Source organism: Leucopleurus acutus (genome assembly GCF_964270905.1).
Source record: "Leucopleurus acutus genome assembly, chromosome: 10".
Lineage (NCBI taxonomy): Eukaryota > Metazoa > Chordata > Mammalia > Artiodactyla > Delphinidae > Leucopleurus > Leucopleurus acutus.
Genome location: NC_139153.1, coordinates 898,429 through 926,244, shown reverse-complemented (window position 1 = coordinate 926,244; position 27,816 = coordinate 898,429). Strand labels below are relative to the sequence as shown.

Here is a 27,816-nt window from a genome sequence, read left to right as displayed (position 1 = left end):
TGGCGTTTCCGGCGAGGCGGTGGCTGGACGCGCAGCGGGCCAAGATGGACGCGCCGGCGCTGCTCGCCGCTGCGGCCCCGGCCCCACGCGGACCCCAGCTCGGCGGCGGCCCCGGCCGGACCCGCAGAACCCCGGGCTCAGCGCACCGCCGGCTGCTGCTGCTGCGGGACCCAGAGGACGGCGCGCAGGGGCCGCGGCGCGGGGAGGCCCGGCCGGCGGGCCCCGGCGGCGGCGACTCCTTCGTGGTGCTCCTGGAAGTGGCGCGCGGCGCGGCCGAAGCCCCGGGGCGGCGGGAGACCGAGCCCCAGCCCGGCGCCGCCGCGAGCCCGGCCGGCCGCCCTGCGCAGGTCCCCGGCGCCGCGCCTCTCGTGGGCCCCCGGGCCGCCGGCGGCCAGGACCTGCTGGTGCACCTGGAGCGTGGCGTCCTCGCGCTGGCTGCGCCGTCCCGGCGTCCGCCGCCCGGCCAGGAGGCCGCCAGCCCGGCAGGGGCCCGCCGCGCGTCCGCCGGCCCCGGCTACCGCTGCCCCGAGCCGCAGTGCGCGCTCGCCTTCGCCAAGAAGCACCAGCTCCAGGTGCACCTGCTGACGCACGGCGGCGGCCAGGGCCGGCGGCCCTTCAAGTGCCCGCTGGACGGCTGCGGCTGGGCCTTCACCACGTCGTACAAGCTCAAGCGGCACTTGCAGTCGCACGACAAGCTGCGGCCTTTCGGCTGCCCGGTGGGCGGCTGCGGCAAGAAGTTCACCACCGTGTACAACCTCAGGGCGCACATGAAGGGCCACGAGCAGGAGAGCCTGTTTAAGTGCGAGGTGTGCGCCGAGCGCTTCCCCACGCACGCCAAGCTCAGCTCGCACCAGCGCAGCCACTTCGAGCCCGAGCGGCCCTACAAGTGCGACTTTCCCGGTGAGCGGCGCCGGCGGGGCCCGGAGACGGGAGTTTGAGGCAGGTCTCGGCACTTAGGAAAGCTCCGTCCGGCGTGTAGGCGCGTGCCCCGGGCTGCAGGGACGCAGGGCCACGCGGCCCAGGCGAGGCCTTATGGCGCCGAGGGGATGATCGCGGAGGTGCGGTGCATCCACTATTGTGACGTTGAAAGCGTTGTTTCCTTCGGGCTTCACAGTTGCGCGTAAAGTTCTGAAAGTCGTCCTTATCTTCAGACGGAGAGACTCTGGGCGGGTGGATGCTGTGGGCGGAGGGGTCTTTCTCTGCTGTGAGTGCCCTGAGCTCTCTACTGGGATAGGCAGCTCTAGCTGCTCTCGGGGGGGAGTGTGTGTCTGCACGAGAGAAGGTTCCCGCCTGGGAAGGAGGGGCAGCGGTGCGGGGGCCACGCTGCAGAGCCAAGGCAGAGAATGGGGGCAGTGGGGCGGGTTGGGGGCAGGGTGCCCGAGGGCCTCCCAGGTGCCCTTCCTTAAAAGAGAAGCGCGAGTGTGTGCCCGGCGACCCTGTTGATGCGTCATGGACGCGGAGTGCGCTCCTTAGAATGTGTGTTATGAAGTGCACTCACATGTGGGCTTTTGAAAGGGCGGAAGAAAATTCACGTTACCAGGTTCCCGTGATTTCTTCCCACGTGCCCTGGCCTGTCCTGTGCGCCCCGTCTCCGTGGAGAGCATGGCTGTAGGCCACTGATTCCGAACGCTTGGTCCTGCACTCGGAATCTGGCGGCGGTCTGCGGACCGCCCTCGAGTAAAAACCTCAGGGGCCTCCTTCTGAGCGTAGTACCAGGAGGACCGGGGTCCAGCCTGCTTCTGGGCACGGGGTCACCCTGGGGGTTTTGAGGTGAATGGTACGCGGGGTGTTGGTTTGAGGTGGGCGGCAGCAGGAGAGGGACCAGGGAAGCTGCGTGAATGTTCCGGACCAGAGGGTTCTGAGGGGTGACCCAGGTAGACGCAGTGGGGCGCTGAGGAGGCTCCAGTGGGAAGGATTGCGAGCTGGGCCGGGAGGCTTGACTGTCGGGTGGGGGAGGGTGCTTCTTGCTGAGCCTGTTCAGACCTCCCTGCCGGAGTGTGGGAAGGCACCTAGGCCCGAAGTAAGGGATGGCCGGGGCTGCTGGGCACAGACAGGTCGATGCCCGAGAGGGGGCTTGGAAGGCATTCAGGAAGATCAGCGTTTCCCGGTTGAGCGTCGCTGTGAAAAGTGGGGTTCCCTGCGCTGTCCTGCAGAGTGCTGTGCGCACCTGGCAGCACCGTAAAGGCTCTGAGAAGCGCTGCAGCGCAGACTCCTGGTCAGCGTCTCGTAGCCTCGTGTTTTCTGCCCTGTTTGAGCACTGAACCTTTCTGTCAAAGGAGAGCTAGTGATGTGCAAAGTCTGGTGGCTCAGCCGGGGTCGATGATGCAGGTGGTGGAAAAAGGCCATGTGAGCGAAGATGACCCCAGTGACCCTTGACAGAGCAGGGAACCCCCAGGAAATGGACCAAAGGGGGAGAGAAGCGCGCTGCCAGAGGCCGGGCTGCCAGCCGCCAAGGACGTCCAGGGGACGTTTACGAGGGTGGGGGATGCGGCCTCACTCTCACAGGTGAAAAAGTCCCAGGTGTTACTGCAGTCGTTTGCAGCCCTTCCAAGCTCAGCCCGACCAGGCGGAATCTTGTTCCTTAGTCTCTGATTTCTCTCGTTGGGTTTCTGGTCTCACACGGGTGACCTGGGCAGTTGAGTTCCCACCGTGTCCACAGGGTCTGAGCTACAGAACTGGGGGCACAGCTGTGCTGGAGGACTTTCTCTTGATCTGGTGCTGTGTCTCCCGGTCACATGGGGACAGGTGGCCTGTGTGCACCGTGGGCTGCTGCTTTCGCTGCGAAGGTTTTCGCTGTCTGGAGATGCTCCTCAGTCGTCCTCCGCGTCTGCCCCAGTGCACGCAGCACCCTGGGGTGGCGACTGGTTGAGCTGAGTTGTGTGATTCTCGTCACGCCGGTGAGCAGGGTTTGTGTTTTCTCTGCTCAGGCTGTGAGAAGACGTTCATCACGGTGAGCGCTCTGTTCTCCCATAACCGGGCCCACTTCAGGGAACAGGAACTCTTTTCTTGCTCCTTCCCCGGATGCAGCAAACAGTATGACAAAGCCTGTCGTCTGAAGATCCACCTGAGAAGCCATACAGGTGAGAAGCCGGGGGCGCCTGGACCCCCTCTGCCGCCAGCGCAGCTCACGTTTGTAATCACGTGGTGTGATTCTTTTCCTTTCTAAGGCGAGAGACCTTTCATCTGTGACTCTGACAGCTGTGGCTGGACCTTCACCAGCATGTCTAAGCTCCTGAGGCACAAAAGGTAATCTTTACGTTTTGGTTGAACTGTCAGTTTTGAAAACAGGTGAGTTGTTTGTTAGTAGTAGAAGCCTATGGGTGGAATAATCTTTGGATTTCTTTAAGTTATAAAAAACAAACCAACGTGGATAACTTGGAAAATTCAGAAACCTTATAAGAAGAAAAGCACACAGAATCTGATCCCCCAGAGTCAGTGTTTTCTGTGTGTACTTGTTTTTAAGTTCAACTGGTATACTTAATATGCAATTTGATACTTAAAAAAAATTAAGCTTATAGACTAAGGCTTCGTCGTGTCTTTACAAACTTCCCGCGGCAGTGATGACGCCTTGGAGGACTGGGCCTCTGTGCAGGTGACACTCGGCGCCTGGCCTGTGTCCCTTGTTCGGTCTCTCAGCAGCTGTGACACTGAAGCTCTTGTTCTCCTGTTTTTGTTTCGTTTTGTTTTATACATTTATTTATTTTTATTTATTTTATCTTTGGCTGCGTTGGGTCTTCATTGCTGCGTGCAGGCTTTCTCTAGTTGCGGCGAGCGGGGGCTTCTCATTGTGGTGCGTGGCCTTCTCTTTGTGGTGGCTTCTCTTCCTGCCGAGCACGGGCTCTAGGTGCGCCGGCTTCAGTAGTTGCAGCCCGTGGGCTCAGAAGTTGTGGCTCGCGGGCTCTAGAGCACAGGCTCAGTAGTTGTGGCGCATGGGCTTAGTTGCTCCACAGCATGTGGGATCCTCCCAGACCGGGGATTGAACCCATGTCCCCTGCATCGGCAGGCAGATTCTTAACCGCTGTGCCACCAGGGAAGCCCCTTGTTCTCCTGTTCTGCATTGGGAGCCAGGGAGGTTGGGTGGTTTGTCTGTACTTGCCCAGTTGGGATCTGAGGTGTCTACTTAGAAAAAGGCTGTGTGTTTGTGAGGTGGTGTCCCCTGTGGTGTGGACAGCCCGTGTAGGAGCGGGGTTGCTGAGCGGCGGAAGCGGCTTCATCAGGGTCTCTGGGAGGCTGCTCCTCCTGAACGGAACGGAACACTCTGCTTGTGAGTGGTCACTGCCTGCTGCTCTCTGTCCCGCAGGAAGCACGATGAGGACCGCCGCTTCCCCTGCCCCGTCGAGGGCTGCGGGAAGTCGTTCACCAGGGCCGAGCACCTCAAGGGCCACAGCGTCACCCACCTGGGCACCAAGCCCTTCGCGTGTCCCGTGGAAGGTAGGTGTGAGCCGGCCCCACGGCCGCCTGGACGCTATGCGTGGAAGTTGCTTCGAGGTGCGTCGTGTCAGCTGCGCCGTGAGGTGGGCTCGGCTGGTTTTAGCCGGTGGCCGGGTCTTGGGAGCAGTGTGTCGGAAAGAGCAGATTCAGAGTGAGGCCGCGGGCCTGGGCCCTGCGGGGGCGCTCTGCTGAGTCCCCTCTGGGTTTGACGGTTGTGAGGATCCACTGACGGAACGTGTGAAGAAAGCCCATTTCGGCACGTGGCGCGTGTCTCGGACTCCGTAGCCGTGGCTCCTCACGCTGGGACTGGACAGCACTGAAGCCGGGCTGGCGGTTTAGAGGCGCGATTCCGGGACGGCGGGCCGGGTCCCTCGGGCTGTGAAGTTGAACGCTGGCTCCGCCCTCCCTGAATCAGTGACCTCAGGCAAGGCTCTCTGGGCTTCAGTTTGCTCACCTGGAGAAGGGGGTACCAAAGACCCACTTCCAGCTGAGCAGTTTCTGGAATGTAGCCCAGGTGGTCTAAGCAGACACAGGCCCGCCTCTCCCCAGGGCTCCGGTTGGGGCCACAGGTACGCAGCTAACGTGCAGGGTGCTTGGCGCACAGAGGAGGTCACCCAGAGGGTTCTTGGGGTGGGGGAGTGGCTCCCGGTAGGCAGGGGCGGTGGAGGCAGAAGGGCCTGTGTGGGCAGCAGGCTGAGGGCTCTAGGCGGGGTGATGGGGCCACAGTGGAGGTTTGGGCTGAGTCTGGGGTCCTGGGCAGATGGGCCGGTGCCTGGACGGGCGCTGGGAAGGGAGGGACGGCGTAGACGGCAGAGGCGGGAGTTAGAATGCATGGTGCCTGGCGAGGGTTCAGGAGCGGGTGCTGTGGAGCGGGTGGCGGCTGGGTCCGCGTCTCAGTTGAGACGGGGACACGGGGCACAGGCAGGAGGTGGGCGCGGACGCGCTGCGTTCCAGGTGCCCGCGGGCTTGGCTTTGCTGACAGGTGCTCGGGAGGCGGCGCAGGTGCTGCTGGGGCCTGAGAGGCGGGCTGGGGGCGGGACAGGTGCCGCGAAGGCGCCTGCGTGCGGCTCCCAGCCCTGCCTCTTCTCTGCTTCTGTCCAATGGGGCTGGTGGGGGCCCCGCTGGTCAGGGAGTTTAATTCAGGGCCGAGAGGACATCAGTAACCTGCCGCTGGCGGCAGGTGGAGCCCTGGGAACTGCGCTGCGTGCGGGTGGGCAAGCGGAGGGCGCCCCGGGAGGGGCCTGAGGAGGACGCGAGGGGCCAGGTGGGCACTGGGCCAAGAGAACACCAAGTTTGGGAAAGGAGGCAAGTGGGCCGGTGCGAGGGGCCGCGGGCGGCTGGAGAGACCTTGGGGCGGGCTAACCCCTGCGGCGATGGCGGGGGCGGGTGGGCGGGGCGAGGCTTCCCTCCTCCTTGAGGGGATTGAGGCAAAGAGGAAGGGGCAGGGCTGGCGACGGAGGAGGCAGGATTTTCCTTTTGGTAAGTGCATCCTTGAGAGCCCTGCGCGGGTCTGACATAGAGGGTGACCGGCGGCGCGTGGTCAAGGGGGCGGCGGTGAAGGCGGGCTGGCGGAGGCATCCCAGAATCCTTTGTCACACTTGCTGAGAGCTGACAGTTCTCGAGTCTGGGTGATTTCACCATTTTCTCTGGTTTTGTAGGCGTTTGGAACATTCTTAATAAGAAGTTAAGAAGCCGCCACTCCCCGCCGTTCCCATAGTAGTAGCAGGAGGAGGAGAGGATGGGGAGTGCAGCACGGCAGGGAGTGTGGACGGGGGCGGCCTGAGGGCGGCGTGTGCCTGGTGGCGCTTCTCTGGGCCTCCAGCCTGCCGTGGAGCCCACGGAATGTGGGTGCGAGCTGGGCAGACTCCTGAGGAGCTGGGGTTTGGAGGGAAGTCTGTCTTTGACAAGTTGCTTCTGCCCTTCCCCTGGCGGGGTGGTAACGTGGTAGAAATGTGTGGGGCTGTGTGTGAATATCCTTAATTTGTAAAGCAGTAACGCAAGTCTCAATAGATTATGTTGTAATTAGGAAAACGTAGTCGTTGACATACATGAAAAAACGGTCATACTTCTGATCACCAAAGGAAATACAAATTAAAATGATACCTGCGTTGTTCCCTGTTGAATTCGCAAGTATCTCTACAAGTAGAAACTCTGCTGGCGGCAGCATGGTGACGTCCCTGTGGTGGTCGACCCCGCCCTCGGGAAGTCTCTGTGAGGGTCCCAGCTGGGAGGGGGTGTGGAGCACGCGTGGCGACAGGGCCCCCGGGGGCAAGACCAGAGATGTCTCTTCTCTGTTGTCTTTCCCAAGTGCCCTGTCCTGAGCCTGACCTGAGCCTGACCTGGCAAACGGGTGTGAAGTTTTGTTTGAAAATGAAATCAGTTCAGAACTGCTCTCAGGGGTAGCAGAGCCCTTACTGCCGTGGCCGTTTCCTCTCTGCGTAGCCTCTTTTCCTGCAGTAGCCCTGCTCCGGCCCCCAGCGACCCCGTCGCCTTCCCTGACATGCTGTAGCGTGATAGCGCTGTGGCGTCCTTCCTGGGCGTCCTGAGTACCGTGGAGGCCCCGCTTTACAGAGGGGGTCGAGACGGCCGTACACGGGTGGCCTGGCAGCCCCTCGGCCGCACCTCCTTGCTGTGGTGGCCACGCCGCCCGGCACCTCAGACGTGACCTGTCTCCTGAGACCTTCCCTCCTCTGCTCCCGGCACGCTGGGCGGCCTGACCCCGGGCTTTAGTCCGCCTGTGTTAGGACAGCCGGCTGCTTATGTGTCCCTACCAGGTGATGAGCTTGTGGCCGTCAGGAACCCCTCTTCCCTCCTGTGACCCCGCCGTGCTGAGCTCCAGCAGTGGGACGTTGGGGCGTGAAGGAGGGCGGCTGTATCTCTGGGTCTGCCCCGGGTGTGTGTCTGCTCTGCGGACTGGGGCAGGGCCAACTCCGGGCTCCCCTCCTGCCTCGATTCCCGGCCATCTGCTCGGCCTGTCTGGGCAACAGCTTCTCAGGGGCGTAATGAGAGGAAGTGGCGGGTCTCTGGGGTGGTCTCCAGCCCCAGATGTCACGGGGTCGCAGGTTTTCTTCCAGTAGCAGCTTACTGGAGGCGGTCAGCCTGCTTGTGCAGGTCACGCGTCCTGTCCGCGGCCGATGCGGGGCTTCAGGCTTCCTCGTGATGCTGCCTGAGGGCGCTTGCGGGGGGCAGAGCGGGGACGTGCCCTGTCTGGGTGCTGCCGGGACGCGGACCCTCAGGCTAACGCGTCCCTCTCTCTGCCCAGGGTGCTGTGCCAGGTTCTCCGCGCGGAGCAGTCTCTACATCCACTCCAAGAAGCACCTGCAGGACGTGGCCGCTACGAAGAGCAGGTGCCCGGTGTCCAGCTGCCACAGGCTCTTTGCTTCCAAGCACAGCGTGAAGGCCCACGTGATCAGGCAGCACCACCGGCACCCAGGTCGGCCCCGCTCACGGCCCTGAGGGCGCCCAGAGTCCACGGGACGCGTGGCAGGGACCGCAGCTGCCACGCCGCGTGGCCCCGTGGCCTCTCTTCTGCCGCTTCCCGCCTCTGACCCTCTCGCCCGCCCGCCCTCGTCTCTGAGGGGCTTCCACGGGGTTGGCCCTCGTAGCCTGGCCTTCTGAGTCTCTCCCTGTGACCTCGTCCTGTATTCCAAGCCTGCCCCCCATTGCGTCTGACTCCTTCAGCTCCTCCTGTCCACCCCAGTGCCTGGGAGAGTCCTTGGAGACAGGACAGAGCTGTTCCTGGACGTTCTGGGGGCAGAGCGTGAACCACGACGAGCCCAGAGGGGCGACTCTGGGCACATGGACCTGGCCGTCCTGCTACCTGGGGGCCTGGGACTGAGAATCCTGCCCCGTGCACCGGCCCCTGGGCGGGCCTGAGGGTCTGGGTGGCCCGGCGGCTGCCTCTCCCTAGAGCCGTCCCAGCACCGTGCTCTGTGGCCCGGCAGGCCTGCTGCTCCTGGCAGGGCCTGGAGGGTGAAGTCCTAGCTGTAGTTACCTGAGCAGCTGCTGCCAGGCCCTGCTTGGTGCCACCTTTGTGACAGGCCTGCCAGCCTCAGGCATAGCCGCTTCCCCGCTGTGATCCTGGGAGGGGCACCACTATGTGAAGCACGTGTTGGGTAGGTGACAGGGGCGGGTGGTCCCAGGCCCTGCATTTATGCTGTGACACGGTCTCGTGTCAGGTAGGTGATCGGGGGTGTGTGTCTCAGGCCTGGCGTTTACGGTGTGGCACGGTGTCGTGTCGGGTAGGTGACTGGGGTGCATCCCAAGCCCCACATTTATATTCTGACGTGGTCTTGTGTGGGGTAGGTGACGGGGGATGGCCCAGGCCGGGCATTCATGATGTGACGTGGTCTCGTGTCGGGTGTGTGACGGGGTCCCAGGCTTGCCTCCTGATAACTAGGGGCTTGGGAGCATCTGTTTATTGTGGGTGGCTGCGCGGGTCCCCCTCACGTTGGTCCCAGCTGGGGCTCGCATCGGCAGGGAAGTGCTGGGGTGAGGTCGTGGTGTGGCCTAGTGCTGGACGCTCTGTGCAAACGTTTGTTTAATGATTTTTGGATGTTGACCCTTGCACGTTGGCAGGTCTCTAGTAAACATTTGTGGAATCAGCAAAATGCTAATAGGAAATTGATGAACACACTGGTACCTGTTTGCCTAGATTATTATTGATTTTCTCATAGGGAGCTGAATCATCAAGGTTATCAAGGAAACTTTTGAAAAAGAGACATGTTTCCAGTTTTAATTATTTCAGAGGGTCACTGCCCTTTCAGAATGTTTCCTTGGTACCAGGTGACTATTGAAGCAATGGTAGATTGATCCACTTCTTAAACTTTGAAGCAGCATGACAGCTGCAGGTGATAGGTTCTGAATTTGGTTGTCGTTTATTTACTTTTGGGGGGATGGCGGCTAGAGTAGGTTTCTTTCATAGGTTCACAGTAGAAGCATCGTAGGCACCTTGACGTGGGTCCACAGCCGGACAGTGTGAGCTTGGGATTCGCTCAGGGTTGGGAGGCAGGGATGGTGCCAGGCCGGGCCTGGGCGTCGGAAGCCGCAGGAGAGGGGCGGCCAGGGCCTCGTCTGGCAGCTGTGCCCCAGTCCTTTGTGCTTCCGTTTCCTGTTTGCTTGGGCCCGGTGAGCCCTAGGGCTTGGGTGATCGGGTGTTCTTGTGTATGAACCCTCAACTTGAATGTTCACTGAAGCTTCTTTACAGTGCGTTAGTGTTCAGTATCCTCCCAAGGGTAATCTGATTACTTAAAATCTTAATTGAATAACAAATAATCAAGTATTGGGAGAGCGCTGCGGCAGCAATGAAGTGAACGAGGGCGGCTTGTTGAGGGCCAGGCCCTGTGTCTGCCGCTGAGGGGCACAGACGCTGGGACCCGCGGCAGTGGGGGCGGTGGAGCCTGGAAACGGAGCAGCTCCATCCAGGAGGCCGCGGCCAGGCCTGCAGAGTGCGGTGTCCGACCTGCGCTCTCCGCAGCTCCCGGGGGCGCCCTGCTCCAGCCCAGAGGCAGGCGGGCCGGCAGCCCGGATCTTCCCCGCTGTCCGTCCCTGCCCTGCGCCCTCTCGTTCTGGAGAAGCTGCTTGTCGCGAAGTGGGCAGAGAGCTGGGTGGGACGTGGACCCGCATAGCTGATGCCAGAAGTGTCAGGGAGCCAGGGTTCAGCGTGGCCCGAGGCCTGCAGGTGTCTGCTCCGCGAGGGTGTTTGGTCTCCTAGGGTGGCTGCTCGTGGTGGAGTGAGCTCAGGGTGTGAAGCCAGGATGACTTGGGTTTGAGTCTTGCCTCTTCCGTCACTGGGCGGTGTGACTTTGGGGAGCGTCGTTGACCCAGGTCACGCCCGTCATCTGGGGAGATGCCTGTGGGCTCGAGGCTCCGGGCAGCGTGGACAGGGCGCCGGGCGTGTCCCCCACAGTGCCTCGCTGCAGAGCGTGGCCGCCTGCAGGGCCAGGCACCGGCGGCAGGAAGAACCATCCTTGTCCCCTCGGTGGCCGCCTGCTCACGTCTTGAGCACATACAGAGCTCCCTGGTCTCTTGAGGGCCTGAGGTCACCAGAGTGTTCCTTCCTTTTCAGACCTCTTCCCTCCGCTGGGAGCTCCAGGCGTGCTCGCGCCCAGCAGTGACCTCAGCAGCCCCGGCCAGAGTGAGTTCAGCAGCGTGGACCTGGCGGTCCTCTTCTCCGACACGCCTGGTGACAGCGGTGGTACCCCCAGGACCTCCGACGAGGCGCTCCGCACTGGGATCCTGACTGTCGACGTGACTTCTGTGAGCGCCTCTCTCGGGGGGGGCCTCCCTGCCAGTCAGGCTGCCTCAGGGCCCATGGGCCCCCTGGTCTTGGTGGCCCACAGTGACGTCCCACTGGGCCCGGACAGGCCCCTCGTCCTCGGGACGGCAGCCACGGTTCTCCAGCAGGGCAGCCTCGCTGCAGGTGACGTGCAGGCCGTGGACCCAGGGGCGCTGGGCTGTCTGGTGGCTCTGCCCATGAAGAGCTTGAGTCGGGACCCCCAGGCTTTGACCTCTGCGAGCGGCCCCCAGGGAGACAGCAGTGCCCCGGAGCTGCTGGTTCCCATCAAAGTGGAACCAGACTCGGCCCCCGACCCCGACGCCGTCAGACAGCAGGCGTGGAGCGGAGGGGCGCCGCAGCCTGTGGAGTCCAGCCCTGCAGAGGAGCTCGGACCTCGGAAAGACGCGGGACTTGGTGCGGGGACCGGCGGCTTCTACTTGGTATGAAGCGCTCTGTTCGGTCACGTCTCACACCCGTCGTGCGGTGTTCTGGATCAATCTGCGTGCAGACGTTTCTTAGGGGTTTGCGGAAGGATGGAGCTCCCGCCTGCAAGTCTGGAAATCTGAGCTCCAGTCTCGAGTCTGGAACGGACTGGGTTTTATGACCTTGAGCAAATCACTTAACGTGTCTGAGCCTTAAATTCTCGCTTATTTCTAAAATGAGGGGCTTTGGCTACATGATTTCTAAGGTCTTTTTGAGTTCTGTGATTTGATGATAACGTGTCTTTTCTTGAAAAAAGCTGAGGTATTTCATAATGTTGAAACGTTCTGCATTTGAGCTTATCACGTAATAGCAGATCCTCAGATGGAGTCGTGGCCAAGAGGAATTGTGACATCAAATGTTTCTTAAGGCTTAACGGAAACTAAAACGCAAAAATTTTTAATTTGAATTAACAACAAAAAAAGGGAGTGGTCTGGGAGCCTTTGTCTCTGGAGGGTTATAAGAGCACTTCTCCAATTGCGAGACTTGGCAGTTAATATATTTTAACTATATTTATGTCAGTTATACATTTAATATAATTTAAAGTAATTTAATCAGAGGTTCTTAAGAGAACGTCTTACCTCAGCCTCAGGTGGGAGTGATCGAGTAGGTTTTTCTTTGTGGTGCAGGTTAAATGTGATGGCGATGTTTATATTCAGAAAGTTAAATCTTATTTTACCGTGATATAAAGAAAAGTTACTCCTTTGAATCGGCGTTCTCTGTGACGGATGCGGCAGTGGCCGAGGGCCGGCGGAGCACGAGACTGACCCTGACCCTGACCCTGTCCGTTCTCTCACTAGCTGTGTGACGTGGGCCAGCCTGGCGTCTGTGAGCCCAGAAGGCGCGTGGCGAAGGGGCCGCAGGTACGCCCGAGCCTCTCTCTGTGGGGATGGGGGTTCCACCGTGTCCTCGCAGTGTGTCCGCAGGGCTACGGCGCTCCCAGTCCCGTGTGCGTACGTCAGGTCCCTCGGAAAACGCCCGGTTCAGTGATGCACTTACCGCTCTGCTTTGCCGGGTGGGACCCCGAGTGGAGCAGCTGCCCTGAGCAGCCTCCGTGGGGGACACGGCCCGGGCCCCCGGGGTGGCCCAGCGGGCGTGGTGTGACACGTCCTGCAACCCGGGGAGGGGCCGCGGTCAGTGAGTCCTGGTCACTGAGGACACACGGGTTCCGTGTGTCAGACAGCAGAGTGGCCTGCAGTTCACTTTCTGTGTAAAATATTTTAGTATGTTTTAGACTTTGAAGGAATAAACTTCGCTTCTCTGGATAATAAAATCACGTATATGGTTCCAACTCAAAGTCCGTGCAGCTGTCGCTGTCACTGGATGTGGTATTTGATTCTCTGAGCCTTTGCTGGGGTCTGTTCAGGAAGCAGACCCCGCGCTCAGTAGGTCCCCCGCTCCCCTCCCTCTACTGTTTGGGTCCCGTGACTGATACGCTTTTCTTTGGTCTCAGGAAGGCGGGGGCTCAGCAAGAACTGATTCCCGAGCCATTCAACTAGCCAAGGAAAAAAAGCAGAGAGGAGCTGGGAGCCACACAGGTGAGGCTGTGTGCGGGGAGGGGGCCGGGCGCGTCTCGTGGAGCCCCCCAGGGGGCGTGTGGCGCTGTGGATCCCCAGTGCAGGAGCGCTTCTGATTTTAAAGTGTCGGCATCTTGTTTGAATTTAAAGAAGGAACACTAGACAGGACCTGCTAGTTGGTGACCTCCTCCGTCCATCCTGAAAATGGGGTAGTGGGCACAGTGCTTAAGGGAAACTGAGTCAGTCCTTTTGTGAAGGTGACGCTGAATTCTTCAAATAACGTTATTTTGTAGATTTCATTGTATAAAAAACATTTATCTAAAATATATTTTAAAACATCGAAAGGTATGTAGGATTAGCAGTATACTAGTTTACATCTTGTTTTTCTTAACGTGACAGTGTCTTATTTCATGTAATGGTAGCGCCCTCCTCTCTGGGGCGGTAAATAGTGCCCCCTGGTGAGCGTGGGCCCTGTCAGCATTCGTGCCGAGGAGGGCCCGCCCTGCGGTTCCCGAAGGCTGGGGCGGGGAGGGGGGTTATTGTGGGGGGGGCTTCAGAGATGGCGGTGGCAGGTGGTGGTGGCGTCCATGAGGGCACAGTTGGTGAGGGACCGGGGCCTCAGCTCCGTGGAAGTGGAGCTGCTCTGGGGCGGCATCCGTAGAGACAGTTTTGTTTTCATTGTTTTTGTAATATTTCAGCGTTATCTTTTTAAAAACAAGGGCACTTAAGAACATTCCAGGCACTGTCATCACCTCTTTAGGAGTTAGCAGCACGTGTTTGCTTAAAGTCAGCACCTAGCCGGCGTTCCCATTTTCAGTCGTTTCAGATGCCACGAATGCTTTTATGCCTGTTTATTCTAATCACCCAAGTAAGGCCCGTATTTCCTGTTGGTTGTTGCAGGTCTGGGGTCTCTTTCACACTCGTAGCCCCGCCCGTGTGTGTGTGCGTGTGCGTGTGTGTGCGTACGTGTGTGCGCTGGAGGCTGGGCAGTTTGCCCCGTCAGGTTGGCGGGTCTCACGCTTCAGGGTAACAGGTCACTGTCTCCGTGTTTCCTGTAAACCAGGCGCTCCGGCTGGAGGCTTTGCTCTGACTCGACTTAGAGTCTGTGGGGCCCTGACGGCCAGCCCAGCCGCGGACGCCCCGGGTCTGGACTGCTCATTATCAGGCTGTAGGAGGACGCTGATGTCTTTCCCATTTCAAGCTAGAACACTTCTGCTCATACGGGAAAGTCAGCAGAAATGTCTACACTTTTCTCTTAGTCAGTTTTCAAAATAACGAGCTAGCTGGTTTCTTTGCATCCTCCAGGGGTGGTCAGGGTACTTTATACACGCTCATTGACTATCGACTTTCCAGGGAAATAGAAATCTGGAACCCGTCCAGCGTGCAGCCTGCACACGTGACGGCAGGGGAAGAGCTTCTTCTTGGGGTGTGCAGGCTCACCTTTGCTCACCTTTGCCCCGCGTGACCTGGAAAGCCCTCTTGTGTCCCGTAACAGCCAGGAGATGGGGGAAGATAAATAGAGACCCGCAGCCCCTTTCCAGAACCCTCGGGGCCAGCTGTGTGTTTCACTGACCCTTTACTTTGGGGGCATTTTAGACTTGCAGAAACACACTTCCATGTGTGTTGTCCCCAGTTGTGGTGCCCTTCACCCACCCTCCCTCGTGTGGACGTGGTCCGAGATCATGTGTGTCCGCAAAGCTGGGGAAGGACCAGGGCCACGGGCCACTGATGGGCTCGGGCCTCACGTGCACGTGGCGGTCCCCTAGGGCCCTCTTCTACCCAGGGTCCTGGGTCAGCCCCTCGGCCTCTTCCTCTGTGTCTGCCCCTCGACCTTCCAGATGCTCCTGTCGAGATGCTGGCCCTTCAGTCCAGGGCGTCGCTCCCTTCGGGTCTCTCTGGTGCTTTCTCTTGATTGGACCAAGGCTGTGTGTTTTGGGGGGCCCAAAGTGAGGTGCCCTTGTCCCTGCATATTGTCGGGGTCCATGCAGTAAAGTTATTGGGGCAAAGCTGACATTGGCCCCTTGGTTAAGGTGGGGTCCGCTGTGTCCTCCATGGTGAAGTCCCTGCTTTTCCCTTTGTCGGGATAAATGTCTGTTTTGAGGTGGCTACTTTGGGCTGGAGTGCAGACCTGCAGGATTACCGCACTCTCACACCTCCAGCAAGTGTGAGGGTCCCTGTGACTCTCTGGGGTCACGAATTCTCTAGAAGGGCTCAGAACCCATGGTTATGCATTATCGCAGCAAAGGGACACACAGTACAGCTGGCTGCAGGCAGAGGACACTCCCAGCGAAGCTGCCAGCCGCCCTGTCCCTGGCGCTGTGGTCAGTGCTGACGGCCCCACCCCCTCCGGAGGCCGAGCTGCCCCTGTGGCCCAAGGCTGCCACCCCGAGTCACATTGTCAGACTGTCTGAAGGGGCCTGTCTGCCAGATGGCGCGCTCCAGAGGCCTCGAGACTCCTTCCCAGGGGCTGGGCCACGGGGCGAGGTTAGCCCGGTCCCACGCTGCGCCGGGTCCGTTCTCCTCACCCGCCCGCTTGTCCGCAGGTGAGGACAGCTTGGCCTGTGCTGTCATCACTGTGGTGGTCTAACGGTGGTTTTCCATTTCCCTCCACTTGTGCGTGTATTAATTAGAATTTTCTGGAAGGGAGAGTTGTCCCTTCTCTCCCCTTATCAGTCCAGTCAGTTATATCAGTACAGGCTCGAAGACACTGACGTTATCCTTCAGCGTAATGTCATTGGTGCTGGGTTATAATCGATACTGTATCAGTACAGGCTGGAAGCCACTGACGTTATCCTTCAGCGTAACGTCATTTGTGCTGGTTATAATCGATGCTGTATCAGTACAGGCTGGAAGACGCTGACGTCGTCCTTCAGCGTAACGTCACTGGTGCTGGTTATAATCGATGCTGTATCAGTACAGGCTGGAAGACGCTGACGTCGTCCTTCGGTGTAATGTCATTAGTGCTGGGTTATAATCGATACTATATCAGTACAGGCTGGAAGACACGTCGTCCTTCAGCGTAACGTCACTGGTGCTGGTTGTGATCGATCCCTTCCGTGTTGACTTGGCCGCTGGCCGCTCTTCTGGTGGATTCTTGTGCCCTCCTGCCGGGCACGCCCCTCACTTGTTGGCACCACCAGGCCCAGCCCTGGAGCAGCCGCTTCTCAGGGCGTCCGTTCCCACGCTGGGTGCAGGTTGTGCTGCTGCCTGTTGCCCCAGGGCGCTGCTGCCTCGGGACGCCGTGCCGGGAAGCAGATTCATGCGTGTGAGCCCACGCTGCTGTGCTCCGGATTCAGAGTGTGTTGCGTTTTAGGGTGGGAGTGTGGCACACACACTCTGTATTTCTCACCACGCCTAGTTCTGGTGTTGGCTTTTTAGTGAAACGCGTTCACTTAAGTGAGTCAGTAAGACTGTGAAGTGTCTTCACGTGCTTTTGGGTCGCGTGTTGCTCCTACATTCTTTTTGGCACCAAACTTGGGAGAAACCTGGGTTTGGGGACCTCCTGGGTTTCGGGATGTGGTGTAATAGGTCCAAGAGTAGAGAAGCTGCAGCAGCAGGACTGCTGGTGGAGTCGAGTCGTGTAAGCACTGTGGCTTCGCGGTGTCGCCGCGGTTCAGTGCAGCGCACCCATTGGTTCTTAGGGAGTGCGTAGTCTGAACGCTTTGAAAAGTGGACATAGGGTCTAAAATCCAGCACTGTTGCCATTGGGTTGCTATTGAGTGCTGAGGCTCCCCCCTCAAACCTAGAATATTTTCTCAACGTAAAAGAGAAACTTTTATTCTTGAAGCTGACAGCAGAATAAGCTTAAAAAAAAATGTACCCAACTTCAGAACTGTGAACGGATGTGCACTTTCTGCTCTTTAAGGGCAGGGAAGGGAGGAAAGCATGGTGCCCACTGGAGGAGGTGTAACCAGCAGAACACACACGTCTGTGTGACAGTGAAAACGTAAATGAGTGGGACTCCCCCACTGTTTTGACTGAGACAGAAAGCAAAACCCCAACCACACGATGTCCAGAAGAGACATATTGTGGACGGGAGTATTTAGAAGGTTAAAATTAAGACAAGATAGAGCAAAACAAAAAACAAAAGTTACAAAGTAGGGGTTAGTACTAATATCAGAAGCATAGAATTCAAAGAAAACAATTGGGACAGAGAAGCCTTTTCCTACTTTTAGTTGCTGTTCACACATAATCGACGGTCTTACCGTGACTTGTGACCGTTTGTATGAATATTTCTATGAAAACTTACAGTAGCGAACAATATGAAGTAAGCACAGAGGGAACTCCAGGAGAACTGGATAAAAACCTAGCAGTATTGGAATTTGTTAATTTAATTATTTGCAGAACAAGCAGAAAAAATAAAGATGTAAAATATGTTTACCGTGGGATTAGTAAAGTTGTTGTAATAGATTCTACTCCATGACAGTGGAATATTTATATAAATTGAACTGAACAAATTAGGCGTCAGGAAAACCATAGCAAAGTCTAGGAAAAAACAGCTTGGTACTACATGTTTTTGACCGTAATGTGGTAAAACACAGTAATAATCACTTGGAAAACAAAATAAAACTTAGTAAAAACTCTTGGGTGAAAGAAGAAATAGGAGCTGGTCAGAGACTTCCAGGAGGAGCAGGTGGCCGTGTGGTGGCGTGAACTTGAGCAGGCAGCCTCTCGGGCCCCAGCCTTCTCTGTGAAACAGGCAGAAGAGCAGCTGCTGGGGGTTCCCGAGGGGCTGGGGGTTCCAGAGGGGCTGAGGGTTCCCGAGGGGCTGGGGGTTCCCGAGGGGCTGAGGGTTCCCTAGGGGCTGGGGGTTCCAGAGGGGCTGAGGGTTCCCGTGGGGCTGGGGGTTCCAGAGGGGCTGAGGGTTCCCGTGGGGCTGCGCTGGGCTGAGGCGGGTGCAGTGCCTGCAGCCCTGGAAGGTTGGCGGTGGTTGTTCTGTGTGGGAGGGGCGGGTGCGCCGAGCAGGGCACCTTCCTCTTGAACAAGGAGGAGGGGCTGAGTCTTTCAAGACGGAAACAGAACAGACTAAGATGAGTCAGAAATCCTGATTTTGACACTTAAGTGTGAAAACCTACTCAGATTTTTAAAAAAATCTGTGTGGGCCAAACAGAGCAGCCTTAAGTGGGTACAGCTCCTGGGCTGCCATTTGCTACATCCGTCTGAGCAGTTTTACAAAGGATAAAGGGGAAGCGTAAGTGAATTCCACAGATTCAGTGGAAAGTAAATAGAAATCCTCTATACTACGTGATTATAAGTTTGGAGTCCTTGCAACGAGACGCGTGGTTTTCCGAGAAGACAGAAATCATCATGACTCAGAAACCAGGGGTTGGACGCCGTGGATGGAGTGGAGCGAGTGTTTCCAGGGCTGAGCTGTGGGCGGGTCTGCCCCCGGTGGAGGCGTGGTCGGTGCCCTGCCAAGGGGCCGTGGGAACGGGAATCGCCCGTGGCCTGGGGTCTCCAGGATGGTGACTTCTGAAAATAGAACACCGCTCCCCAGATAACACACTTGGGGTTCGGCAGCGCGTTTGGTCTGCTGTCCCACAGCGGGTTAGGGAGCCTGAGGTGATGGCGGTAGGAAGTCTGCTACTCAGGTCTCACAGGGAAGGGTCCCTGAGGAACGGTACTGTCTTCTCAACAGATCCTCTCTATTCTAAAAATTGGTTTCTGTTCCTGATGGAATGGAAGGAAGGTTCTGTAGCCAGAAGCCATCCCCACCCTAGGCGTCCTGCTTGGACGCACCGCCGTCGTCCCCTTGTGTCAGTGTGGTCCCAGAGCTTCTGGCCCTTGAAATAAACTGAGAGGAATGAGTGAGACCTGCAGGGAGGGGATAGACGGTGACTCAGAAGAGAACCCGAAGGATCCCCGGAAAGTGATGGGGCTGAGGTGTTACCCAAGTGCCCCGTTTCAGCCGCAGGAGTGCCCTTTGTGGCCGCAGCTTGGAGGAAGGACAGTGGAGAAGGCGCCCTTCACAAGGAGGACATTTCCCAAGTGGGCGGGACCTGAAAGGGAGGGGACAGAGCTGGCCTGAGACGCTGCGGGGAGGAGGCTCCTGCGATCACAGTCATCAAGGAAGACAGTCAGGAGGGGTGTGGGCATCACGAGGAGCCGGCCCACGAGGCTTCGCAGGCTCGCGTGGGGCAGAGGCCCCGTGTGGGCTTGCGCGGGTGAAGGGCCGTTCTGGCGAGGCCCGGGTCCGGAGGGTGTGCTCAGCACGGGCCCTTTGTCCAGAGCAGCTGGCTGGGAGTGTTTTGGGAACGAGCTCGGAGCCAGCAGGAGGCCAGGCCGCTGGGGCCTCTGGGTCACTGTCAGAACTGGGCTTTCATGAGAGCGTGATTAGAAGAGGGATGTGGTATTTTCTAAAGGATTCTTCCACCTGTCCTTGTGAAAGTAAGCCATAGGGACACGGCGCAGGCAAGGAGAGCAGGGGCTTCTTGGGGTCCCCCACCGAGGTCAGCATGGTGCTGGTGTGGGTGCCCCGGGCCGGCGGGGCCGGGCCGCTGAGCACACCCTCTGACCAGCGGCGAGGGCAGCTCTGCCCGTTCCGTGAGTGCGTGAGGGCCTCGGGGGACCCTGCGACCCAGGCAGGACGCAGATCCGGGGCGGGGGTGGGAGCGGGACTGGAGAGCGTGCAGGGAAGGCTGTGGGTCTCGCAGGGCGCTCACGGTTCATGCTCACAGACCATCCGTACAGCCGTGGGAGCAGATTAAGGAGAGCAGCGGGCAGGGCTGTGTGTGCTTCAGGCCCCGGCTTTGCGGTTGGGCGGAGGACTCCCGTCCGCGTAGACCGCCCCCTCCACCGGCCCTGGGCCTGGCTGGCCGTGCGCCCAGCAGGCCTGCCTGCGCGGTGCACGGCCCTGGCTCGCTCTGCGGGTCCATCCACCTTTCTGGGTGGGTCCTCACCTTGCCCTTCCCAGTGGGCCCAGCTTGGCCTTCCCGTCCTGGGAGCGGGGCAGGAGGAGGGGACCAGGACCTCGCTCGCGCTGTGTTCCCTAGCCCGTTCCTGCGGGGCGGCCCTGCCGTGGTTGTGGCCCTGTGTGCTGTCCCCCTCCTGGACTCTGGGGCGGCAATGCCCGCCTGAGGTGCTGCCCAGGAGCTGTGCTTTAGTGCACCGTCACCCACGTCCCTGTTGCCTGCATGGAGCCCCTCTGGGTGCCACACCACAGCATCCCTGCGTGCCACTGGGCCCCGACCGACCCCCGGCGAGAAGCGCCTCTGAGGGGCAGTGATGTTGCAGCTGCTTCTGTGACCACAGACCTCGCTGAGGGCCCCTCGGCCCCTTGGTGTTGGCAGGGTGCCCCTGCTCCCTCATCAGCGCGTGTGGGTGTGGGCTCGTCTGTACGTCCCTGGAAACACACACGCCTGTACTTGGTGCACGGCCAGCAGCGTGAGCTTCGGCACACGGGTGCCCCGTCCCGCCCGGTGTCCCACAGAGTTCCTCGTAGACGAGGGCTGGTCCTATGCCCTGTGTCCTGGGCTCCCCCACACCCCGTTCCCTCTCCACGTCCTCACGGCAGCCTGAGGCGTGGCTACTGATGCCCCATTTTCTGCGTAGGAACTTGAGGGGGACGGACCCCACGGTGCAGGGCTGCAAAGTCTTCAGGGGCCCGGCGGCACCACGTCGCACGCGGAAAGGCCGTGTCTCACCAACCGCGAGTGTGGCGGATGCGGTGCTCCTGGGGAGCCAGCACGCGGCCCGGATGACGGCGTCTCTCGGGTTGGGGTCGGGGTGGGCACTGCTGTGTACTCACCGATGCTGAACAAGGCAGTTGATGGAAGTCCTTATGGCTGATTTTTAAAAATCATAAAACCTTCATCCTTAGGAACCAGAGAGATTTCCCTTACTAGTAAGCAAGTCAGACTGGCAGCGTCGTATCCCATCACAGTGGGGAAGAGGCAGCCGGGCAACAGCACAGGGGCGTTAGGCACATCTGCGGAAGTCTGGAGGAGGGTGGGTACGTAGGGAGAAGCGGTGATTGCTTTCCGATGACGGTTATAAACCCAAGGGAACTGACTCCAGTCATTACAAATAAGAGGGAAGGGTAGGTAGCTGATTGCACAACGAACTTGCAAATATCAGATTCGTAGCTTTTCTATTAGAATAATCCGAAAAAAAGTAACGAAAGACGGATCTCACTCATAACGGCATTAACAGTAACAAGGTGTCTCGGGACCCCCCGTGACAAGGACGCCAGGCCTGGATGAGGCCTGCTCAGGGCCTCCCCATACCTGGCTTGAAATGCTCTGCCTCTAGTGTTGATTTACATCTTTTATTCAGTTCCTTGAAAATCCCAAAGGAACCTGAAGCCCCCCGTCAGGCTTCAGCTCCTGTGGAAGATGAACTTGTGAGACTCTTGGTGCGTCTTCAGGAAAGAGAAATGGTGGGAGGGCCCGTGGGACACTGGGCGCAGAGCAGAGCGTGGGGTCCGGTGAGTGGCTCTGGTGACGCTGGCTTAGTCGGGGAGAAAGGAAGTGGCTTCTTACTTGGCCTGTGCTCCACCGCCCCGGGAGACCACGTCCTTCGTTTTGATGGTGGTCGTTTTCCATGTGTATAAACTGCATGTATATCCTTATCTGGAAGAAACGATACAGTACTCTGCTCTTTCCTGTTAATAACGTGAATGTCTCTCCTTGTGAATGATCTGTTTTTATAGTGCATCTTCTCGACAGCTGTGTAGGACTGAACACGTCAGTGAATTCAGCCCCAGTGCCTCTGCGTCCGTGCTGTGTCCTGTCAGATCTCCTTCCTTGCAGGAATGGAGGGAGCAGTCCCTGCAGTTTCTTGCTGTGTTCTGTGGCTCCGACGAGGAACCCGTGGAGAGTGACCACGTGGTCCCCCCACCCACTGGGCATGGAGGGCAGGTTCTGTGGCGCAGGGGTGTGCTTGCGAGGGCCTCGCGGTGGAGCTGGGGTGAGCGCGCACGTGGTCCGAGCTGGGTCTGTGCTGCCGGCCTCACCTGGTCTCGCTGGGCCCTGGGAGGGCAGCTGGGGGGTCCCGTAGTTCACGGATGGGCCAGGGGTCCGGCGTGCAGTGTGGAGTCCGGCTCACCCTGCCATTTGAGGCCCAAAGAGGATGGTCTTTTGAGGTCTGCTTAGTGGAAGCGTATCTGCTGGATGGATTTACTCTTCTCTCCCTTCCTTAAAGTCACCCAGCACAGGTCAGCATTTTGGATAAATGTGGAGAATACTCAGTTCAGTGTGAAGATTACCTGCCTGGTAAGAGTTTGTGGATTTCCACCGTGGAAAAGGAAGTTTGATTTTTCTTTTGATCGGCTTATTAATTAGATGAGTCACGTTATGTTTAGCGCCACGGCATCTTTTACTGGTGAGGACTCCGTGTGGCGACCCTCGGTTTGCGTCCGCGTGCCTTCAGGCACCCGCAGAGACGGACCTCTCCGTCACGCTCAGGCGTGGGGTTAATTTGTGGTCGTCTTGAGTGTCGACACAGTACCCGATGGCACAGTCTGTCGTTTGGGGTCGTGTAACAGAACACCCACCGCGATGGCTCGAGCAGGGAGTCTGGGCAACGCCCGCTCCGTGGGGGTCAGGGTCCCCTCCTTGTGGTGCCGACAGCGGTGCTCTGCCTGGATCTTGGGCGTGAGAGGGGCCTGCGGGGCCGCAGCCTCCATGCGTTCTCTCCTAGCGTCAGGTCAGGGGCCACTGCAGGCTCTCCTGCCCCTTTCCCTCCACAGACGCCCGCTGTGTCTCCACCAGCCTCACCACGCCCCTCGGGAGAGTGCGGAACAGGCCAGGGTCTTCCCGAGCCCCTCGGCCAGGCCCTGTAGGTTGGTCCGGGGACGAGCCCTGTACAGGTGGATGTGGCCAGTTCGCCCGCCCACCCTCCGGCAGGCCTCCCAGGGGCGCGTGTCGAGGTGCTTGGAGTTGGGGCGTGTGGTGGGCCCGTGGGGGTGCGCACTTCCCCGGAGACCCTCAGCTTCCCAGCCCCCGCTGCTGCCGTGAGTTGAGCTGCTGGAGAAGAGGGTCCAGGACAGTTGGGCGGCACAGGCGCCCGCACGAGGGCCGCTTTCGGCTGTGGGCCTCCTGTCCCGGGCCCGGTCGTTAATCTGGATGGGGGCGGGGAGCCCCGGGCGAGAGCGAGCCCTTCATGCCAGCGGCAGCGATTCCTGTAAATGTAGCCATGGGGTCTGTGGGGTCACCAGATTCCCAGACACTGGATTGAAGGTACACGTTGAAAAGAGGACTTTTGTGATTTCTTTCAGGTTAGGTGTGTGCTGATACAGTAGTTAAAACTGACTTCGCTTGGTCTTATTAACAGTGATATTCTAGTTTTACTCGCTTTTTAGCAGTGTGGACCCGTCTTCCGTTGAGTATGAAGGAAATGCGGAATCGTGATGTGTAGACACAATTACTGGGGTTTATTTCTGATTTGTACATGTGATTTTTACTCTCCCCCTAGTTGAGGAGCATACGTGCCCACATTCATGAATGAAAGCAAAGCTTTGATCATAGCTCTCATTTCACAGGTAACTTAGAGCGCGACCCACACAGCTGGCGCTGAGTCACTGCAGCGTAAATAAGGAGAAATGGCTCAGGTTCATCTCATCTTTATGCTGTATGACTACATGATGAATATTAGATTTACATCATTTAAATCTTGCCTACTTTTAAAACTGACTTCAAAAGATGCATTATCTGGTGCCTGCCTTAATTTAACTCCATAGTGGTTTCATGATATTCCTTGAAGCATGTCTTTGTATGTTCATTTGGATTGAAAAATGAAGTCGGACCCTTCAGCACAGTAAGGCTGACCATGTTACATGGGCTTCGTCCAACATAAATGAGCTCAATTTTCAGCTGAATAGTTGGGATGAAACTAAAGCACACGAGCATTTTATTAAGACTTTTTTTTAATTGGCAACAATGTATGTTTACCAGTCTCAGTGCTCAGGCAGACACGAGCCACCTGGGAGCAGGCCGGCAGTGCTCACGCAGACACGAGGCACCTGGGAGCAGGCTGGCAGTGCACTCCTCTGGATGCATTTTTCAGTGTAATTTTCCTTTTAATATTTTATAATTATCAAAGTTTAATGTCTTATTTTGACTGGGTTTGCGTTTCTGATAATTGCAATGGTAACTCACTTTTTCAGGTGAAGAATGTTCACTTCTAGAAAATATATTTAAGAAAACTTTAAAAATAAGTAAAATTTCAATTTATGTACAGATTTGTATTGTGGGGAAATATCTAAGGGTGATAAAAGGCTTCAAAGCATAACGATGATTCAGGTAAAATTCCAGAGGTGGCTGGAACAGCACAGGCCCCAGGAGGACAGGGGGAGACATCGAATTCCTCCCTGTTGAAGGGGAGGGAGTGAGTCCTGCTGGGAGCAGCAGGGGCGTCAGGCTCCTGGGGCAGGCGGAGAACGGGGGCTGGACCCAGAGGACATACATGGAGGGGGGTCGGCAGTGAGACCCCGGGGATGGGGCCCGCAGGCTGGCTCGTCGGGCAGCAGAGCCAACCGTGCCCGGCAGAAGGGAGACAGAACCTAAATAGCTGGCCAGCCTCTCGTGCTTTTCATCTTTGACTTGAGGTCAGTTAGGTGTTTTCCTGAAGACATGTTTTCTGGAAGTAGCAAGTCGTTCAGCCTCACTTGTTCTCTTGGCGTTGCTTAATTCAACATTTAATTGGGTGCTTCTGTTAAGTGAGCTTGTATGCCGCCATGCTGCTCACCGTAAGGTTGTCTTTGTGAGGCCGTTCCATGCCTGTGTCTGCCCAGCAGTGACAGCGCCTCCACCCCTGGGTGCTCGCTCTGCGCTGGGCTCGGTCCTGCACCCTGAGCACATCCACGTGGTCCATCCTCCCCACACTCTGCAGTGGGAGCCCCAGGCCAGAGCTCAGCTCACCTGTCCAGGGTCAGGGAGAGTTGGTGGTGGAACCAGGCTTGAATCCAGGGTTCCTGTGTCAGAAAAACCCTTTCTGGGTGTTAGAATATTTTCTTTCTTCTTTGTGCTTAATTTTTTTAAAAAGCATGTTGTTATGAAACCAGGAAAGTGATGATTTTTGCGAAGGAAGCTGGACAGAGCCATTTAGCAGGTGCTGAGGTGCCGGCAGCGGGGCGCGGGGGGGACGCAGCCGGCTTCCCTCCCTTCTTTTTCCGTGAGCTTGGTCATGCTCCGTGTGTCAGGGACCCCGCGTGCCCCAGGCTTCGAGGGTGAAGAGGAATCCACCCTTGAGGACTGTGTGGCCTGAGCCGTCTGTGCGGAAGACACGAGAGCCTTGCTCAGCTTCTAAGCGGAGGCCTGGTCTCGGCCTCTTCCCTCTGGCTGAGCGGCTGTGAGTCTGGGGGCCTTGTGTGTTTCAGGAGCCGCGGGGCCCGCACTGAGCACAGGAGAAGGTGGCGTCCCTGCCGGCCCGGGAGCCTGGCTGTGGGGCAGCCTCGCAGTGCCCGGTGTGGCTCTGCCGTGCGCCCAGGTCCAGCTGCTGCAGGTAAGAGCCCGTGAGCTGTCCTGCCCCGTCCTGCCTCCCCCCTGTCCGTCACTCCCCACGCATTCCCCGTGTCCAGCCCCCCTGCACCCTGCCCTCTGCACTCTATCCCGCTCCTGCCTGAGGTCCTGTGGCCGCGCCGCAGACAACTGGCAGTGCGTCCGGCTCCCTGTGCGGCCGGGCCCCAGGACTTGGCCCTGTCCCCACGGGGCCGGGTGAAGGCAGCGCGCTCGTCCTGTGCCAGGGCGCAGCCGGAGGGCGTGGCCTGTGCGGGAATGGTGCTGGGCTCGTTTCCCTCATTTTCTCTGCCGCACTGAGGCCCTCGGGCAGGGCTGCGCCCGGGCCATTGCGGCTGCTCCCACCGCCGTGGTCCGGGGACGCTGTCACCTTCAGCCTCGCTTTCCAGGGGCTGGAAGATGATTTGGAAGGGTTTTGGGAGAGAAGAGGTCTAAACGCTGAGGATGTATGGCTCTGACGCAGCCTCTTTGAGCACCTCTGTGTACTCGGCTCTCGGGCCGCAGGGCCATGCAGCTGGGCCTCGAGCTGGGCTTGGGGGAGGGCTCCGGTCACTGCTGGGCCTCAGGCCGCCCCTGGAAGGCGGGTGCGCTGGTTCTGCTGCGTCTCAAGGTAGCGGGACTCCTCGGGCCAAGGTGACTGAGCCGTGTGCGGTTGCCTTCCCAGGATGACCCCTCAGGGCACGTGGTCTTCCCGTTGGCGCCCGGCCCGCAGCCTCCTGTCTCCCAACCCCTGCTTGCTGTCATGCCCGTCTACGTCCTCCAGGTCTGGATGCCTCTTTGCTCTTTGGGTTTGTTGAGACTCGTGAAGCTTCCGGCTTCCAGAGGTGTCTCCCTGAGGTGGCCTTGCATGGGACTCGCTGGGTGGGTTGCCAGTGTGTTTTTCCACTTTGTGGAAGAGGTGGCTAAGGGATCGAGACATAAAAGGTGGAGCGTACAGCTGGGATTCACTCGTCATGGTAGATGGGGTGGAATTTAATACGGTCTTCAAGGGTCCATACGTTTAGAATTGTGGAAGCTGGGTGGGCCAGATTTTAGCCTGTGGGGAAATAGGCTAAGCTGAGTATGAGTGGCAGTAGATAATTGAGATCTGGGTATAAATCATGATGTAGCTTATCCAATTTCACAAGTGTATGTAAGCAACAAACAGTAATTTTGGTTTTCTTATATTTGAATTGGGCTGTTCGACATTTTCCGTAACGTTAGAAGTGAATGTTGAACGGAGCGCGGGGTGGGGGTGAACTGGAGGGCGTGCGGTCACAGCGTCTGGACGGCCTCACGGCCGTCCCCTCCATCCGTCGGGCGTTCCTCATCTCAGGGTCGTGTACAAGTGAGCAGGGGGTCGCTGTTCCCTGGTGGCAGGCTGGGTGGTGGTGGTGCGGCCACGTGGCTGGAGCCCGTCTGCACTGATGCCGTGGACGGCAGCTTGTGACCGTGACTGGGAGTGGGGGGGGCGCTCCCAGAGCGAGTGGGGAGGGTCAGAGGTCAGGAAGGACAGTCTCATCTCTGAGGAAACGCAGAGCAGAGGACCGAGTTCACCTTTGCTTAGTGCTTAGTTTTGTTGATACTAAAATGTTTTCCTTCAAGGAATATATGCTTAAAATAGGGGGAAAACGAGCGTTTTCAACTAAGGGAGGCCAGGGGCGCGTGTGGGCCTGCGCTGTGCTGCGGTTGCCGAGCTCACCACTGTGCTTGGTTTCGCAGGAGGTGCTCCCTGCAGCTGGAGGGGCCACTGGGCCCGAGGACATGTGGAGCTCGGGCAGCACGGTCGGCCTGTGGGCCCTGCAGTGAAACCAGCTCTGCCTGGGCCGAGGGCGCCACTTGGAAGGCTGGCCTCGTTCTTCAGAGACTTTGGGTACATTTTCGCAAGTGTTTTTCTTACGTTTATCAGGGAGCTGTTTGGGGCCGTACCATCCTCTCAGGGCAGAGCGTGCCTTTTCCCCGCTCGGCTGTGCACGCAGCCTGCATCCGCCTGGGCTTGCTGCGTGCCTAGGGAAGAGGACGGAGCCTCCGCGGTGGCCTCTGACGGGCTTCAGCACTGGGCACAGCGTCTGGCTGAGAGCGAACAGGCTGTCCCCGCCCTCGGTGGGGGTTGCGGTTGAGCTGGGGTGGCACCGGGTCTAGTGGCCCAGGTGGCCTGGTGTCAGGGGAACGTGACGGGTGACGAGGCCCCCGGGCCCTGTCGCAGCCCCTGCACAGACCAAATATGGAGTTAAACCTTTAAAGTGATGAATTTGAGTTCTGTATTTGGGTAGTAACATCTAATGGCAATTGGACAGCGGTTTGTACAGCCACGTTTTGAGCACGGAGGTGTGTGCATTGTTGAGGGTGACCGTGTGTTTTCACGGAGCGAGGTCTGTCCTGCAGAAGGAGACAAGTCAGTGGGCCGGACACGGTGGGCTCTCAGAAACGGTGTTTTGCCTTGTGCCTTTCGAAGTGTTTTTGTTCAGATGCTGTTTTGATTCTCAGGCTTGGGAATCATCCCAACTCTGCCCATTCTGTTTGTCTCTCTTGAGTTTTTGGGCTTCTGGTTCTGATTTCTACCGTGACTCCTCTGTGTCCTGCATGGGGGAGGGGGTGTTTCCATCTCTCTCTAGATGGTGCTCCCTGAAGCCCCGGGTCGTCCAGTGGCCCCTCCACGAGGAGCCAGGCCCGGCGG

General features: G+C 58.4%; 1 protein-coding gene across 2 annotated transcripts; it reads left to right on the top strand.

Moving 5' to 3' along the window:
• On the top strand, positions 1–27,379 carry ZXDC (ZXD family zinc finger C). Of its 2 annotated transcripts, XM_082847756.1 has the most exons (11): positions 1–900; positions 2,928–3,080; positions 3,168–3,246; positions 4,301–4,431; positions 7,694–7,864; positions 10,499–11,148; positions 11,989–12,051; positions 12,642–12,726; positions 25,022–25,146; positions 25,825–25,923; positions 26,862–27,379. In XM_082847756.1, the coding sequence occupies exons 1-11, from the start codon at positions 45–47 to the stop codon at positions 26,946–26,948; spliced, it is 2,499 nt and encodes an 832-aa protein (XP_082703882.1). In that variant the 5' UTR covers positions 1–44; the 3' UTR covers positions 26,949–27,379. The 2 variants fall into 2 exon arrangements, with proteins under 2 accessions (XP_082703882.1, XP_082703881.1); XM_082847755.1 differs by lacking the exon at positions 25,825–25,923.
• The last annotated feature ends 437 nt before the right edge of the window (positions 27,380–27,816 follow it).